This window comes from Planococcus citri, chromosome 4 (genome assembly GCF_950023065.1).
Source record: "Planococcus citri chromosome 4, ihPlaCitr1.1, whole genome shotgun sequence".
Taxonomy (NCBI): Eukaryota; Metazoa; Arthropoda; class Insecta; order Hemiptera; family Pseudococcidae; genus Planococcus; species Planococcus citri.
The window spans coordinates 42774713-42794588 of NC_088680.1; the positions used below are offsets into that span (position 1 = coordinate 42774713).

Here is a 19876-nt window from a genome sequence, read left to right on the forward strand (position 1 = left end):
GGCTAAACAAGTAGGTCATTGACCTCAAGAGACCATGCCAGACAGATGGGTCAATGACCTTATGCAGTCAAACAGGCAGACATACACCTTGGGAAGCGATACTGACGGATTGATGACCTCAAGAGGCCACACACAGCCAAACAGACGACCTTAGGAGGCTGTACAAGTAGGTCAGTGACCTTGAGAGTCCAGACACACAGATAAAAAAAGTACCAAAATTGTTGAAAAACCGACAATTTTTCAAAAAAAAAGTGGAAAATTAAAAACTTTATTTTATTGATTCTTTAAGTATGATGAATATATCCTATGTTGCTTTTCCCACTAATTCGAGGTTTCTGGAAATTCAAATATGTATCTGCACTTATCTTTCGAAATTGAATCCTTAAAGTCCCTCAGTCGTCAACTTTTTTCTCAATCAAGGAGTTGGGAAAATACTGAAAGGTCAATTTCAAAAAAGAAACAAATCATTCGACTCAGCAAACTCAAATTACTTCATGAAAATCAACATTTCACCCGTACTTACTTTGATTTTTTTTCAAAATTGTGGCTGGAATAGCAAGATCACTGAAAAGCTGAGCTTATGCAAGAAATGAGTGGTATCCGAACTCAGTTCCCTTCGAACACCAAACAAAAGACTCATCATTTACAATTCTGGGTACCTACTTATAGTATGCTTTATCATGTTTGAGGGAGAAGGAAGGGTTCACACAGTTCGTATCAAAAACAAAAAAACAGCTGGTATTAAATTACAGCTACTGAGCTATAAAATTTTTTAAATAGATCTTGACCAATATTTATAGACTTCGCACCATCTCCCTCAAAGTTTAGCGATCCTCATCACAAAAATGTTCCCTTATTTCCAATCTAGAGAACTTACAAAAAAATAATGAGCAAAATCAGAAAACTAAAGCTCAAAATTGATCTGATTTGACGTGGACTGATTTAGGGGTTACGATTTTAATACACACAAAAAGTATAATTTCTAAAATAAATTAAAGCATTATTTTTGAAGAAAACAGAAACTCCTGGCGCAGAATCCGCCTTCCTTGGTGCTACTTACTTCAAAATACTTAGAAATGACTATTTCTATGTAGCACAAAAGCTTACATTAATTTTGAAGACGAGCAAAATCGGTTCTTCGTCAAAAGGTCTTTCACCTAAAAATTGAGAGATTTCGAGTCACAGATAAAAAGTTGAAGATTGCATAGAAAATCAACAAATTCAGTTTCCAAAAAAAATTAATCAAAAAAATTAATTTTTAAATGAAGAGTAAATAATTTTTATTCTGGTTGTAAGGACGAAGGAATTGGGCCTCAGTTAGGAGGGACCGATGGAGGGAATACAGTAAACTTTTAATCCTGTACATTGATAAAAATCTGACGTCACATCAACCTTCTACACTCAACATGAGAAAAATGTCAAAAAAATCAGCTCATGTAATTGAGCTTTGGTGCTCAGCCGGAGAAACGATTTCCTTACTCATCATTATTACAGAAAGTATACTTTCAAGACACCCTGTACTAACAAGAATATCTGGCGAACAAATGGAATTTATCGACACGAGTGAATCGTACCACACTCTCACTCAGTTGTATTAATAAAATTTGAAAATTGGCACAGGTTTAATGGAGTTTTCGCTCCTACGGTATCAGGTGGACATGGCAGGGTAAATTTGCATTAACCGCGTCGTTGATTTTTCAATATAAATATGAAACTTTTTGCTTACTGTTGAAAATGTAGGTATGCAGAGGGAGGGGACGGACGGGAAGAGCAAGGATGGAATTGGCGTTCGGTATTTGCCAATTGCGTTATGGAAATAGGCCTGTAGAGGGTCCGGGTCCGGGTTCGAGTCGTCGGTGTCGGTAATCTGTGCGAGCTTAAACACCGTTGTCAACTTTGTTCATTGAAATTACCGGTCCATAAAATGTAATCTGTCTTGTTTGAGAACTTTCCTCATAAAATTCCCATTACAGGACGAATTTCTTCGTAATAGATCGACGCAGAGGCCGGGCGCGGCCCGTCCCGGTGCGGCCACGCCGTAGTGAACGTTTTCTCATAACATCGCTATTATATAAAAAGAAGAATTTGCTCGGCTATATTTTTCTTGACAAACAGGATTTTTTCCTTCGACGACGTTGTTGTCGTTGTCGTTGTCGTCGGCCGCCCTCATATACCTTTTCAATGTTTAGCTCTTCTTATTGTTAAGGAGTTTTAATGAAAGTTCCGATTTACATTTAACGAGAATTTCGCCTCAGCCTCGACATAGCGGCAGACAAATTCTCTTTAAGACTTTGATTCGCGCCCGGACAAAAGTTTTATCATAAAGGTGCCAACATCGATCGTCGTTTTAAACTTATATACTCGTACACATCTACTAAACGAGCTTTTCTAGTAATTACAAGTCGACTCGATTACTTTCCAACAATTCGTCTAGTTTTGTGGTTGTACAGTTTAGTACAGGGTGGCTCACACGTGAGGTTTCAAAAAAAAAAAAAAAAGAATGTTCATTTCAACTCGGATGTTTTTGAGAGATTTTGAACAAAAGCAAGAAAGTTCAACTCGAATCAATTGTTGAGAAAAATCTGAGTTATTTCATTTCAAAAATATTGTTTTTTGAAAAAAACCAAGGGCCATACACGAAGAAATGAAAAATCCCCCATTCCCACCCGAAGACTGTGACTAATTTTTTCTCAAAAATTTTGTTGCTGAAAATTTTTTAGCAAATGCCAAAAAGTTCAACACAGATCAATTAGCAAAAATTAACAAACTTAATTTTATCGAATAAATTTTTTTTGTTGAAAATTGACATTGAGACACCCTGTATACTTTTTCACCAGAACTTCGTGTAAAAGACCAATTCTCCATTCCACAGCCCAACACCATCTCCTTCGACGAAGAACCCCCCTCCTTTTCCCATTCAATAGCGTATGTAACAGCAATTTTCGATTTCTCGTAAAATTGCCAGACAGAAATACCCGAAGTGAAAAGTTTCACCAAACTTCGATACAAATTCGAGATTTAGGAAACGTAATAGGCGGAATTTTCAATTTTTTCCTCTTCCCAAAGAAAATACATATTATAACGAGGTGGAGGGGAGAAAAGCTGGTGCGGATAAAGAAGAATGAACAACGCAAACATGCTGAGTCGCAGAACCATACGATCATATATAGCTTAGAAAAACAACCAATCTGGGATTACTTCAAATGCCCTACGTATATATTTGTTTACCCTGGCTCGTCATCGCTGATTCTACGACAATATCTACCTCCGTCTCGTACATAAAAGATATTGTAGAAAATTTCCAGCTTTTTTCCGCCGCCACCGTCAGTTTATTGGGAAAAAAATTCGATTACGCAATTTCTCACCTTTTACACATACGAGTTATCGAACTGATTGCAATCTCGAGATGTTTACACGCTTCACTCGCACGCGTGTAATTTTTATATCTTTCAATTACTGTTGCGCTGGCGCTGCTTTTTCGTATATTCCCGCAGCTAGCGATCTTTTTGTCGTCTTTTTTGGAAATATAGAATTCCCATGCGAAAAGGTCGAAAATCCGCAAATTTTGTTTAAAAAATCGTCAAATTTAATGGAGTTGAAAAAGCAGCTGATTTTTAATTTTATTCTTTTTTTTTTAATTAAAAAATTTGGATTTATTTTTTTTTTGATATTTTGTTAGTTAGTGCTTGTTCTCAATAAGGAAAGTTCAACTATTGCACATATGAAACAAATCTAGAAACCCATCGTAAGTTTTTCTTAACACTAAAATTTTACTTCAACTACGTCAACTGCATATGGCGCACTAGATAGAAATAAAAATAAATCGATACCAGTTTAATTTCTCAGCAACGAGAAACACTACCATGGACGATATTAATTTCGACAAAACATCCGATAATTCGTAAAGTTTCGAGGTACGATTCGAATTAATTAAATCGCTACGGCCTAGTTTAATGAGGGTCTAAAAGCTTATCACAGCGGTTTTGAAAGCGTTAACAATGCGCCTCGATTTCGTGTCTAAATTACAATAATAGAATTACAGGATTCATCCAATCATCGTATAAAATCGAATGTTGATCGATATTTTTTTTTCTTTATGAATAGAGCAATCCACTGAATCATCTCCTTCTCGCTAATTGAGGAACGAAAAATATCTTATCTAACTAGTGAGATGAACAATTTTCAACGATTTTGAGTTCTTATACTTCAAAACTATCAATAAATCAAAACAAAAATCCTACTCACCAAAAAATTGTTCAATCGAGCAGGATTTTGGTATAATTATTGATTGTATCGTCTGTCCGTCTTCTGTCACGAAACAAACGTCATTTTCACCAGCCATTCCACTGTCATTGTAGCCAACCTGCACAAAACAGAGCAACAACTTCAGAAATCGTGTATCGTATAAAAATATACATATAAATCCGAGACTATACTGCACACTTTAAACGACCCAAGTACAAAACAATGAAAGATAAATGCGAGTAACATTAATAAAACATCTCCCATGAATCATTCGGCATCTATCCTTTTCAACAAAACATTTAAATACTCGAGAAAACGACAAACCTACCGCAAGAAACCACCTCATAGTAAAGGAAATTAACTCGTATAACTTGAAATGAGCCAACAACAGCGACAACGACGACGAAGACGACAACGACGCCTCCCTAAAAATCTAAAATGGTAATTTTTCCCATATACCCGACTCAACACTGGTATCTGCATCTCGAAACAATACAGTTTCAAATTACGAAACCACGTTCGATTGAAAATTTAAACAAGTTCAAAGACCTTATACAATGTTGCGGTATCGCGTATATAACAATGAAACAAAAACTTTCGTAAATAATTGTATTTCGCGACTACGCCATGGGATAATTTTAAACTCGCGTATAAAGCTATAAGAATTCTATCGTGTTATTTCAATTCGCGTAACAGTAAATCTCACCTTTGTGCTATTCAGCAAAAAGTACGTGCTAATTCTTCCAAATGAAACTTTTTCATCGGAGAATAGGGAACTTATCACGAGCTTCTTAGGTTCGACGTGAAGAGGAAATATTGTAAATAAAATGGAAAATATATTTTGTGATATTGTGTGCTTATTTTGAAGACAAACGAAAACTCCTGGCGCAGAATCCGCCTATCCTCATACCATTTCAAAATACTGAAAAATGACCATTTTTAAGCATGAAACTTTGCATCAATAATTACTCAGAAATCAGGACGCACATCAGCAGTTCTATAGAAAAATTGAAAGTCTTACAGGGATTCAAACTTTCCACAGTAATCCAGACATTGAACATATAAATTGATCACAGCCCACCAGGAGAAGGGGGCAGGAGGAAAAAAATTCAAATATGTATATTGATGATAAAATATACTATTGGCATCGAATCGTAGGATTTTGAGGACGCTGATTTCAATTTCATCAGCCATTTGTTTTGTAGGTCAAAAATAACTTCAAAAAAAGGGGGAGGGGAGGGGGTATGAAACTTGAATGTTCTTTTAAATGCAACAATAAATGATAAGTTTTTGAAGACGTTGGTTTCAATTTTATCATCCCTTTATCCCACAGATCAAAAATAATCCAGAGTAAAATTCATTCCGCAATTGTATTTTTTTTGAGAATTTTAGGTTTGCACCTCACTCTGAGAGCTCATTTTTGGAGGTCAAATGATCTTCAAAAATGAATTCTACATTTTCAAAACAACAAATTTCGAATCAATATTGATTTTTTAGAAAATTATTGGTTCCATATCTCCCCTTTGAAGCCTATTTTGAAGTTTAAGGTCAAGTAGTGGTCTTCAAAAATGAATTCTGTATCCTCAAAAACTTACATTTTAGCCCAATGCACAATGTTGCAATTTTTGAAAATTTTCGGTTTTGTTTCTATCTTTATTTAGAGACTCATTTTGGGGTTTGAGGTCAAATGGTCTTCAAAAATTAATTCTGCGCCCTCAAATCCATAATTTTGATATCATAAATTGTAGATAATTTTTTTTGTTGAAAATTTTCAATTTTGTACTTCCCTCTTGTGACTTATTTTGGGTTATGGGGTTCAAAAACTAAATCAGTGTCTTTGAAAACCATCGTTTCCAAAGTTTCGACTTTTCACATGCAAAACTGTGGATTTGTTCAGCTAAATTTTCATGCGAACGACCGAATGTTCAACTCTGATTTGAATGAGACGGCGACTTTTTAAAAGAGCATGGTCTGAAAGCCCAAAAACCAAAATTTTACCCACCTAAATTGATTTTTTGATTTTTGGCAAATTCTTGAAAATTCAAAATATACTTGCTATACCTACTTGTGAAGATGAATGATGATGTTTTTTTTTTCTTTTTAAGAAACACAAGAAAAAAGTAATCAAACAGTGAAAATGATGAAAATTATTACTGAAACTAATACCAATTATCAACTCCTCCCAACCGAATATTTTCGAATCCTCCAGAATTTTCGGAGTTCTCCAGAAAGCATGAAAATTGATTAAGGCAGCTTAAAATTGAAATGTGCTTATTCTCGGCCTATTCAATGATTTTATCCTCACTTGAGCAATTTTCAAGCGGAACCCCACAATAAGTTTTTTTGATTAGCATGTTTATTAGAAAAAAGGTTTTAAACAAAATTTTGTTCGTAGGGAAATTTTTGGCACCAATGCAGGGTGTCTACAGAAATTTTTTGACCAAAAATCACTACTTTTCCACTACCTTTCGGAATCCCCCTCTCCCCCGCACACCAAAAAAATCGGTTTTTTTCATTTTTTTTTTCATTTCTTTTTAGTTTTGAGTTGAAATTGACTCAATGATTATAAAACCATCGCTACATTTATTCAAGTTGTTACAATTTCTCGTATGTAGTGTATGTACGTATTAAAAATAAATTTAAAAATGAACGATCTCGAAAAATAAGCAAATTAAAAAAAAAAACAATTGAAAAACAACAAATAACAAATTGGCAAAAAAAAGATCTTTCTGACGATTATGACCAAAAAGTGAGGCTTGAGGGCGGTTTTGGCAAAAAAAACAGCATTTTTTTTAGTAATTTTGGTAAAAAAAAACAGTACGTTTAAAAACTTTGACTTAGGTACCTACAAAACAGAAATTTTTGGCACCTATATTTTGTCAAAAAAGTATACGTTTTTGGCAATCCCTCCCCCCCCCCAAAAAAAAACAAGACTTTCTCATCCATTTCGGCAAACAGGCTTTTCAGATGAAGAAAGAGGGGGGAAAGAGTCGTCGATTTTTTGAGCATTTTTTTATTCATGAAATTCATCATTCGGAAAAATGGCAATTCGAGATTTTTTCATCCGGGAAACTGCATTGGAGAAATTTTTAAGAACCTGAGTCGACTAGAAAATAAATAGTCTTAAGCCATTTTGAAGTCTCCCTAATTTTTTTTTTGAAAATTCCAATTTTCCAAAAAATTTTATGAAGAACTGTTCCAATGAACTTTGGCACTTGGTTTTTCAAATTTTTCATTTTTCACTACCTTTCAAGCAAACTTGCTAAGAATCACTACTTTTTCATTACTTTCCCTACCGACTTTCAAAATCACTATACCTGTAGACACCTTGAAATGGCTGTATAAAAACTTTCCGAATCCAAGTTTCAACATTTCAAGCCTTTCTGAAGCTTTGGATGCGATTTTACATTTCTCCAGAGTTTTTCAAATTCTCCAGAAGACGTAGAAATTACTTTGGGCAGCAACAAATTGAGTTATGGCTTATTCTCAAATAGTTCGACGAGTTTATTCAAATTGGTACCAATTTCCAAGCGAACTCTTCGAGAATATTTTTTTTGACCGGCACATTCTGATTGGTTTTTTTTTCAATAAATAAAATGATAGTTTCAAAAAAACACACTCGAGGTGACTGCTTTGAAATTGGCTCAAATGTGGATAAATCGTTGAACAGGTCGACAATAAACCACAACTTGATTTTTGACTGCTCTAATGAATTTAAGCGTTATCTGAACCTATTTAAAAATTCTGGAGAAATCGAAAGCCATGCTGGAGGCTCTATGCATGAACCAAAATGATGATGAATTTCGGTTCAGAGTTCAGAGGTATTGATTTTACTGAATAAATAGATTTTTTCAAAGCAAAAACCATCAGTTTGAAAGGTTTCAAACTATCTACGCTCATTCCAAAAATCGCAGTCCTGCTCAAATCGATAGAGGACACTTCAATAGTTCCTTTGTCAGAGTTCCAGTTGCTCAATTCAATTTTTAGAGATTTTATACAGCTTCTCGAAAAATTTAGTTCCCCATAAAATACGAGTAATAGGTCCCAAGTACCTATTTTGCGCCCTATTATCAAAGTATGAGACTATAAACGTGGATGGATATGTTCAAAACGTGACTATAGAAACGATATTTCTTGGTGTAATTACCAGGAATTTGAATTTTTCATCAATTTATTTAATTTTTTATTATTATGGAAAAAAATTCAAGTCCCTGTGTAACCCTCAATTTCTCCACATGAGCATTCCTCTCCATAAAGAATATGGAACGAAAAGGCCTCAGAGAGGTAAAACTACAAAAGGTCAAAAATCAAAGTTTTTCTCATTCCAAAAAAAACTCTCCAAAGTTGAAAAAAAAATATGCAAAATATTATTTGCATTCCATTTCTTTCCCTCAATGCGAAAGACCTTCAGAAAATCAATATTTTCAAAGTTGCACTCCATGATAAATTACTTATACCGGAAAAATTTGAACGAGTTTTCCCATTTGGGATACGTATCATGTCCAGCCAAACAACCGGTCAGTCAGTCAGTCAGGCAGTCAGTTAGTAAATTCACCGGTGACTATTTCTTCTCTACTATAAAATACGAATAAAAAAGAAACCCAAAAATCGACCATCGATTCTCCATTATAATATGTACGATAGTTATGGGTATGGCACACCATGCTACAAATTGACTGTAAGCAAAACCATCGCATTACTCCCTCAACTTGTGGGTATGGTTTTTGCCAATAAACTGTAAGTACATACAACTCGTGATCATGTTATATGCAAACAATTATAAAGTTGGCCGCATCGATCGCGAATCATATTCGTTCACCAGAAATCCTGGCTAATCCTTTAATAATTAGAGACTGCTTTTGACGTCGTTCTTCTCGTATTAATAATACCAAGATCGCATATCCCCACACATCAGTGGGATATTCTTCTTGAGTAAACACATTGACGATACACGCGGTGGTAAATGTCACACACCTTAAGTAGTGCAAGGGCTGGGTATAAAGGTGAAGATATATATAAGGTAAACCTGAGCGAAGAAAAACCTGCTAGCTGTATCGAGCTGTCAGGATAAACTCACGCGGTGACAGGTGAGATTTTCGATAGGTAGGTTTGGGTTTGATTTACATAAAAGAAGCAAGAAAAATACGACGACGACGTAAAGTAGGAAAACGTGAAAGGTAAACGAATCAATCAAACGTAACTCGTCGAAATGGTATTTTTATAGAATACATTTGGCCGGACAGACGGACGTATGGACGGATAAATTAGCACAACAGCGTGTACTGTACACATCCGGTAACCGAGATGTTTACCTTATTAGCGTATACATTTTGACTTTGTTCTTTTGCCAACAAAAAAAAAAGCAAAAACCCGGAAAAACAGCTCTAGTCGTTGTCTCAAATACGTCGACATTGCAAAAGCAATATTTTCACATTATAATCGCATCCGAGCAACTAATGAAATTGTATTCGTCTTTTTCAAAACGATAAAAAACAATCGAATAAAATACGAGCACGATTATTGCGCAAGCAACGCGCTGTTTTTTTCGCAAATTATTTCCAAATAAGCGTCGTTTTTCGCCATATACTTAGAGATACAAAGCAGAAGCTCGCTGGTGTAATAAAAAAAAGGCTAGCGAGAGAAAAAACAACACAAGTTGGCAATTTTTAGCCCGATTTGTATACGTATGTAATTTACAATTGATATTTATAAGATTGGCGTTTTCCGAGACCAAGTATACGAAATCGTATACCTCCCTATTCGATTGTTTTTTCGTCTTGGCTGTTTTTTTTTCTTCTGCTGCTTCTCACCCTTAATGGAAATCGTTTCGGTTGATGTTTTACGTCACACGACGCGAGAAGTGGTTTCGAATATGATGCTGCGTTATACATTGTTGGATTTTTCGCCTTCTTTATTGTAATTTGATATCGGAGACATCTGTTGACGCGGTTATATATTTTTGTCGCCTTGTAATAAATAGCATTTGCAACCTCGAGGGAGCGATCGGAATTTCAAATCGAGAAAACCCAAAAATATAGAAAAAAATATCCGAATGCCAAGTAGAAGTCGATAGTAAAAAAAAAAAGAAAAAAGATGAATATAAAGCTTCCACATGCGTGAAAAATAACGTGCGTTCTTTCTGACGTAGTATAGACCTTAATTTCGAAAGTATCTGATTAAACAATAAAAAATACTCGCCAGCGAGCTCGTCTCCGTAAAATTCATCAACCAACGGTACGAAATTTACATCCGACCGGAGCGAAAAAATTCAATCAATTTAAATCGAGATTTATCGAATGAAAAAAAACCTCCACCGTCGTGTACACTTCGCCTGCACATACACTTTATGTATCAAAAATATATTACTCTTTGCTGTTTCATCGTGAATCGACGCTAGGTTTTGATTTTTTTTTTGTCCTTGTTTCGTAAGCTTATAGGTATACAGGATGTCCAAGAAGTCTCGACACATGTCTTCAAAATATTGCCCCAATTTTTATCGAGATAAAGAAGGTGAAGTGTATCAAACAGAAATGAAATTCAAATACTGTTGACTAAAGCCAAATAAAACCCTGTCCATGGCACTCTCATCAGAAATTCAAAATAATTCGAACCTCTTCGTTATCTTCATCAGTAAACAAATTTTTTTTTGAACACATTGAACTGATTGAAACTTTTGGAACACACTGTATACGAGTGTATATGGAGAAACTATTCGACAGATTTATATGGAATTTATACGGATTTAGACAACAGATACGGGGTGCGAGCGAGAAGCAGAAACCGGGGATGAGAAGAATTTGTTATAAAAGTAAAGCTATTTCACGAACGCGCCAAACCACCTCCACACCGCGTCGGCATCGATTCGAGATTCAAATGCAATTTGATTTCAAAAGCTGGCAAAATTCGAACTTGAAAAAAAACATCCTCGAACTGGAACAACTAAATTAATATGATACTTGTGTGTGAGTGTACAAAAGTTGTAAAAATTTTTTCACGTTTCAATCATCGTGTATCTTTTTTGAAAGTGGTTTTCTCGTATTTAAGAATAAGAACCGATACCTATAATACATTATATTGTAGGTTGAGGTACCTTATCTCTGGTACATACATCCGAAGAATAAATTTTCATTAGAATGTTCAATCACGGGAGTATTATGAGGACGTGGCGGCGGCGGGAGCAGAGAGGCAAGACTGGAGGAAAAAATTCATCGTCGAAACACTGTATTCTATGCTTCGTATTTACACGAATTTTAAGCAGATTACAAGTTGAAAATGTTTCGAGGATTTTCGCCTACCTACTGATTCCCCAGCAAGGTTACAAAGTTCAAATGAGAAGCGTAGTTCGAAAATGAGGTTTATATTATCTTTTCTCGTCTAATTGAAAAATTATTCGAGGTGAATGAACCGCCATAAATGGGGAAGTTCTTCTGCAATATTTAGTTGGTTGAAAATCAGAAAAAAGTAAGATTTTTGCTGAATTGGAATAAATATCTCAAAATTACAAAAATACCCACATTCCGTAGATAACAAGAAAAATATTTTTTTTTTTTGCAATCTTTAGAATTTTTAAATTGAGAACACGAGAAGTACCTAGCCACCAATATTTTCTGGCAAATGTTAATCAGATCACGTTTACAAAATCACCAAAACAGATATTCAATATTAAGAAAACAAAAAAAAAATTTCGTTTCTGGTCGAAATTCTTCTAAAAAGAAAAAACCTGTCTTTGTCTTTGAACAATATTCATCCCCTCATATGGGGACTTCGCAGACGTGGATCGAAAAAATATTTTAAAATGAAAAATATTATTGTGATTGGTGAGGAGGGAGAAGGGGAGGGGGGGTTGAACGAGATTTTATCGTAAAAATTGGGTTACTTCGAACTATTCTCATCAGAACTAAAAATGTTTTTAAAAAATCCAATGTCTCCTCAAATTACTTCATAAAAGCCAGGTCAAGGAGAACTGTGGAAATTATTTTTCGTAAAAGTCTCTTTTTTTTGTTTTTTTATGGCAATTGTTTTACAAGGAAAATCTGCTAGACATGGAATTTTCCCAATTTTCTTGATTTTTCCAGCATCCGCTACCAAAAAAATGGAGAAGAGAGAGGGGAAGAAGTCAATTTTTCAATGTAATTCGCGATAATTTTTTAATATTTTGCGTCGCACTGACTTCTTTGGTCCAAAAATAAAAAAATATAAATGCACAAAAAGTCGACCATCAGAGATTAATTTTGACTTCACAGACCACAGAGCCCATTTAAGGTTAGAGTGCGCCAAAAAATTTTAAAACGGGAAAATGTCCCTTGATTCGACAATTGAGGAGGGGTTTAAAATGTTTTAGAATTTGAAAATTCGCTATTTAATTAATTTTTGTACTTTTTGTTCGGAGCTGACTTCTTTCCTGTTTAAAAGAATATTGTGAAACACATCAAAAAAGTTGAAAAATTTAAGATAACTCAAATCCGCAGTCCAATTCAATGCTTTTCATGCCCCGAAACAGAGTATTTACTACTTGCTTCAGTTTTATTCATAAATCGAAGATTCTTTAAATACCTAAGTAAGCTGTCGCAGCTTTAAAAGAATTTGAGACCCACAATCCTCCTATCCAGTTCTTAGAGCTTAAAAAAAATCAATGTGGTAAAAAAATCAAAAAATCTCAAAATAGGTAAAAACCAAAAAAATATTAAAGTATCTTTACAACCTCGAAATAAAAAAAAAAAATTACAACCGAAATTGGCCATAAAAAACAATGGAAAAACAAAACCTTGAAATTCTAGATAGAAATTAAATCGATCTAGAAAAAACTAAATTGAAACAAAAAAATTAAATTGATTTGAAAACGAAATTGATCGTGAAAAAACTTAATCGAAACAATGAACTGAAATCAAATTGAAAACCAAGAGCGAGGCTTTCGGTCAAGTTCGGCAAATTCGAAAATTTGATTGTTAAAGCTCCGCCAATTAATTTGGCCAGCACTGTTTGAAGAAAGAACCGAGGTGATTTCTTTCATGAAAACTGGGCTTTTTAGCAGAATTTTTACATAAAATTGAAAACATTTCAAAAACATTCTGAAAACTTTAATTTATTTCATTTTTTGGAAGGTTTTCCAGATTTAAATGCCTACACCAGGGTGTCTTAACAATATCTGAAAACTAAAAAGAGGGACCTTGAAAGGATGTTTTGGAAGGACATTTTCAAAATCTGATAATCACCACCTTCCCCCCCCGATTCATTTTCAAAAAATTTCCAAAAAAAAATCAAAGAAATACATCAAAGAATAGAAATAACCTAGGTATTGGTTTTCATCAATAAAATATTTAATTTTTTGCTATCAAGTAGGTACATACCTTTACCTAATTATTTTGATGTTAAAAACAAAAAATGAAAAACTCAAGTTTTCATTTTTCGCTCAATTTTGATTAAATGACAGAATTATTTGAAAATTTGGAAAACAGAAAGACCTTCAGGCAAAAAGAAGGACGTCCATAGACAAAAAGACAAACTTTTCCTGGCCTTCTGGATCGAAAGGACTGTTAGGCACCCTGCATACATAAGGTCAAAAGAGCTTGCAAGAATGTGAGAGACTGTTTTTGAAAACAGTATTGTTGGAAGAATTCTGACCCTTCCCCCTCAAAAAAAAACATTTTTAATTGATGAAATTTTTCAACTTTTAATTTTTTTCAACTTGAGGGGCTTCATGAATCTTGTGTTGGAGAGCAGAAATGTTCAGGGATTTTTTTTCTGATGAAAGCCAACAACTTTTGATGGATGGTTGGGGCGGGAAAAAACAAAAAAGAAATTTTCACAGGAGGAAATTCAATTCTCGACGAACGTATTTCAATATTTCAGAGATTACTGAAAAAGAATAATTCAATCTGCAGCTAGCTTGTGGAGTATCTACAATTGTGTCCTTTTTTGGGAATCAACAGTTTTGTTTTTGAAAATTGGTATGACCAGGTAGGTAGGTAGGTGCTTGAAGGAATATGGGATAAGATGAATAGTTTTACTTTCACAAATAATAAACAATTTTATGAAAGGTAGAAAGGTAGTTACATACTTTTTTAGTATTTTCTCATCCTAAAATATTCTTGTTTGAAATTCATTACTCACCTGAAACAAAAAAAAACAACAAAATTCATTCATTAATTGATTGCTAATAAAAATCACAAAATACATACACAAGGTAAGTACTGAAATACGACATTTTGAGGATTTCCAATATTAGACTACTGAAATTCCTTCGTGTGGCAGGGATGCCTAATAGTGATTTTATGAAGGAATTGGCTCTATTACACCTGCATCGTGTCCAATCTGTCCATTTTAAACATAATGTTTCCATTATTAAAGAAGGGCACGGAAAATCAAAACTTTGGGGTGTTCGCAATGTTTCAGAATAAGACTTAAAAACTTGAATTTCTGAAAATTTGTGACTACAAAGTAAAAATTTTTTACGCATTTTACTCTTGAGTAAAAAGAGTGTAGGTCCTCGCTCTGTCCTCAAATTGGCTCCAGCGGATGATTCAAGTCATTAAAATCGTAGTTTCCCAAGAATTTCCACCAGAAAAATCAAGTATGTACCTATATACTTAAAACAACGGAAATATCCAATAACAAAAATCGATAAATTTTGAATTTTTTTCGCTTTTTGACTGTCTTGATAAAATTTGGGTTTTCACCCCAAGAGCCCCTTTCCCCATATTATGCAACATTCTAACGTTCAAAACACGAAAAATTGAGATTTCTAATTGCTCAATAATTTTGAATAGAAATTACCCACATTTTGAACATTTGAAAAAAATGAGGTTTTTCTGACCTTTTTGAAAATAAAGGACTTAGTATTGAAAGAAAAAAGCACTCATTCAAACTCTCTCAGAGCCTCAGTTCCCTCCTTAATGTCTACTGTTTTGAGAAGGTAAGCAGCACAGATTCGAAAATATTAGAATCGTGGAAGGGCAAAAGGAAGGGAACAGTTATACGAAATTTAATATAACTTCCATCCTCAAACGCTGACTAACTCATTTCAAAACAGTAGAAACGAGGAGCGAACTAAGGCTCAGAGACAGTTCGAATAAATGCAGAACATCCGATACCTTTTGCTGCATCTTGCAACTTCTTTGCATTTTTGTTTTCCTCCACCATTGTCACCTTCAATTTATTTTCCCCGTAAAAAATGTCTCATATTACACACACCTATATACCGAGCACAGCGCAGACGTCACGACACGTGAGATGAATTTGATACAGCATCTGTCACGTTGGCCAGCGCTAATTGGACGACTGTAGGAGCCCTCGGCAGCCGTAAATTTAGCGCAAATTACATCGACGAAAATCAAAACCCATTAGTTTGTTGACGATGAAAAATCAAGTCGAGTTGGCACGGCGCGGCGGCTCTGATGCGTCGTCGTAGTACAGCGCGCCTAATTTATGGCGGTAAAGTTTGTACTTTGTAAAATCAACGAAGGGAAATATTTCAAAACAAAGTTTACCGCAATAAAAAACTATTCAACAGGTGAGCCAACGGAACGGAATTTTATTCGCAGGAGGCGTCGTCGTAGTCGTCGTATCGGTTCAATGTTCATACCATACAGTAGCAGTATACATAGTAGCACGAGAAGAGGAATGAATTTTTATTGTGGAACGTTTCGCGTGGTGTGCTTCGGTGCGCGCCCTCTTGTCCCCCTCGACCCACAATGATCGTCGCCACGCTACCTCCTACTCGAACGCGCTTGCTGCTCGCTCCTCGCTGCATTTAAAATAGTATAAAATGTTTTCGGCTTGTTTGGCGACGTAAAGTTGGTAAAAAAACGGGCAACCTTCAGGTGTTCAGTTCTCAGATTCCGGGTAACGGGCTAAACTTTCTTAGGTTTCATAAAGTTTTGAACTTTCCAAAACGTTTTAATTACTTCTCTGGCGCGGCGCCCGTAACTGTAAAGTTCACCGAGAGAACGCTACTTACTTATGGTAAGTTTGCTCGGATGACTAAATATTCGTGTAATATTGTGCGCGCCTCGTTACCGACAACGCGGATAATGACGATTATATTGAACCACTTTAGGCCGCAATCAGATTTTGATTAGTTCGCAACTCTTACCTACTACACCGATGCTCATGCTCATGCTCTAGCTCCAATTCGAGCTGTTGATGCGTCCTGTATTATGGTGCAATTTACACGTGCTGTGTTTTACCTCGTACTATTAACACGTCGTCGTCGTCATCGTTGCAATTTCGAGCCAACGACAAAATATCAAGATGAAATAGACGATTTAGCTACCTATTTGGAGATACATACCTACGTTGGCAACACCTCGAATATATACGATTGTTAAAAGTCATTCAACATTTTGTTACGATTAATGAAGTCGTGTTCGTGGTGAAATGAGATTCTAATGAATCTTATAATAAAACGTCGCGTAAAATTTTACTCCAGCAGCGATGAAAAGCATCAATCAAAAATTAGTACTTACATTTACGCGTATTTCTAACTTTATAGTGGAAAACTTTTCGACGATTTGAAGCAGCGAAAACGTTCAACGATTTATAACGAGGTGATATACTCGTACATATGTAAGAGTAAACGAAATTTTTGTATTTTAGGTGTAGGTATTTTTCTTGTGTTATTTGTCTATTTCTTTCTTCTCATTTATATCAAGTAAGGTAGGTATAAATAATAATGTAATCTACCTATGCCTGTTTCGAGTAGTTTCCCAAAGAGACAAACGATTGCTTGAAAATGAGTAATACTTGCAGATTTTCAAAAAAATATAAACATCGTGAAAATATACAGTACTTAGGTATAATATGTACCTTGGAGAACTCGATGTTTTAAAATTATTGTCTTCGAGCGAGCACGAACGAGGTTTTCAAGAGCTCAAAATTATTGTCCCTGAAGTGCGTCTATTTTATGTTTTTTTCTCTTGACTGCGGCCTATCAAGTCTTTCGATGAGGTTACAGCGTAATTTTTCGAAGATGGCGTAAACTGGAGCTGTTTCAAACGGGTTCGCATAAATACACGTATGGCGGGTTCTGCGCCAGGAGTAATTTCTCGAGTAAGTATAGGGTGTGCAGCGTTTTAGGGAAATGATTTTTCCTAATCTTTCTCAATTTTCAAGATCAATGTTTCAGGTTCTCAGAACCGAATTTTGAGCTGCCAAAGTTGATTTACGATTATTGACGAATTTTTGAAAATTACAGAAATAATCTAAGTATTGGTACCCTACCTGCATCATTCTTCAAAAAAGAAAAATGAATGAAGAAAAAAATCTGAAAATTGATTTACATGCCAAAATCGATCATCCAAATCGGTTCCCACCACTCCTAAGCTGATCTGGAGCCTCCAGCAAAAGTTGACTTTCCTCCAGATCGGCTCAAAAACTGTAGCAATCGATTTAGGTGGTCTACTTGAGGAGAAGACGAAATTCATCTGAGTATTTTTTTCAAAAATTGACAATTTTGATTTTTTTTCAAAGAGATTTCCAATTTTCTAAAAAAAATTCTGACACTTTTCAACCAGTCACCTCGGATTTGTCATTCACCTGCCCAAATTGATTTAAAATGTCGAACATATGATAGTAGAAAATTTTCAGCTGCCGAAGTGGACATGGTGTCTACCAAAATTTGATATTCAAAAATCGCGAGTTTTTTTTCAGTACCCCCTCCCATTTTTTAACGAAAAAACTAGGGTTTCAATAAAGCTCACACTGTGGGGGGGGAAGAATTGTTGGACAACAAATATGTATAAAATAAATACTCTAAGGACATGCCAAAAAATTTGAGCGAATCCGGGGTAAACTGTCCTCTTTACACCCCCCCCCCCCCATCTCGACAGTCCTGCTCCTCCAGCAATCTAACAATAATTTCCAGATAATTATAAAAGGTATTTCTGAAATTACACATAAATAGCCCGAACGAAGTGAGAGCAAAAGCACTCGAAAGATGAAAATTCCTCAGAAGTAAAAAAACATAATTTTTAATGTGAGAAGCCAATTTTTCTACCATCAAGACTCAACCTTTGGTCAAAAAAAAGAAAATAATATGCTCAAGCGAAACGAGGGCGGAAGCTTTTGAAATTTTGAATTTTTATGGCTATTTAAAATGCTAATATGGCATTTGACAGTAGCACTACCATTGAGGCATTGAATAATAATACGAGAAATTTTTAAAATTTAAAGTCTGGACGATTTTTTGCAACTTTCTCGACCTATTTTCAAAATCGTGACTTCTTTCGCGATTTTCGCGACCTAATAGAAACCCTGATTCGATTACAGCACCCTCTGAAGCAGTTGGAAATTGCTGGAGAAAGACCATACTTTTGTAGGAGGCTTCAGATGGACTCGAAAATAGTGGAAACCAATTTGTAGGATTCACTTTAGAGGTAGGAGAAATTTTGGGCAATTCGTTGCAAAAATTGACAATTTTGGAATTTTCTCAAAATTTAAGATTTTCAACTAGTAAAAAAATACACTTTCCAACATAGGTATCATTTCGGATTTTCGATATACCTGCCCTACAATCGATTTTCGGAATATCGAACTTAATTCTGGATTAAATTTTCAGCTGCCTGAGTTGATTACCACACCTTCTGGAGCGATTAAAATTGATGGAAAAAATACAACTTCTGCTAAAGACCTTGGGGGAGGAGGGGGGGTCAATTTTAGTATATAAAACCGATTTTCTGACTTTCATCTTTATGCTATTCTTTTTTCAGAGAAATATTACACCAATCGGTTAGGTATTTCCGCTATTTTTCAAAAATTCGTCAAAAACTGCAAAATCAACGCTGGTAACTCAAAATCATATTCTTAAGTCTTGATAACTTGCTTTTTTAATGAGCCAAATTTCAGCTCAATCAAAAACAATGAGTAATGAACAGGTAATAGTTTACTGGTAAGCTAAATTTCGAAGAAAATGAAATTTTCGAAAATTTGCTGCTCAAAATGGCTTGAAACCCTATTGGCCAAAATCTGACTTAAACATTCGACAAAATTCTAAAAATGAACCTCCACGCCCATAATTTTGACTGATGATGAACTAGCATTTGCACGTTCATTCAAAAAATTTTGAAAGCAATCACCTTTAGGAACAAAAGGAAAAAATCTCATAGGTACGCATTATTGGGAAAATAAAGTCGATTTGTACGAGCTAGAGCAGAAAAGCAGGTAAATGAATGGCACATTTCACTTTTCAGATATTCTAATAAATTTACAGGTATAGTATTTGTAGGTAGATATGAGATGATCTCAAGGTATTTACCTATGGCCTCCTGTCATTTCTACCACTGATAACCTATTTCTTCTCCTCAAAGTACAACCAAATAAGTATTTACGTAATCCACTTCTCTATCTATGAAGGCTTACATTTTAAATGAGTCGTATCAATATCGCTATTGTCCCAATTAAAACAAATTAAAAAGATTGACTCGTACCAATTCGATAGAGGCAGGTAATAATCCACGTTATCATAAGTGAAAATAAGCACTTTATGAACACTTGTACAACCGTATGACAAGTGAGAACCAATTAGTTGAGAAAAAAAGTTTAAGCAGTGGTTTTTTTCGAACGTGTTTCTTGACTTTTTCGGGTGAAATTTTAGACAAACGAATTTAAATATGCCTGAAAAACCAGGCCTATCGTT

At 35.0% G+C, this 19876-nt stretch overlaps 1 protein-coding gene across 1 annotated transcript in view; it reads right to left on the bottom strand.

Moving 5' to 3' along the window:
• Pde9 (phosphodiesterase 9) overlaps positions 1-19876 on the bottom strand; it is a 92165-nt gene that overhangs the window by 45569 nt on the left and 26720 nt on the right. The window contains exon 2 of the mRNA XM_065364769.1: positions 4246-4363. Coding sequence (XP_065220841.1) covers positions 4246-4342 — 97 coding nt within the window. The 5' untranslated portion in view covers positions 4343-4363. The remainder of the gene's footprint in view (positions 1-4245; positions 4364-19876) is intronic.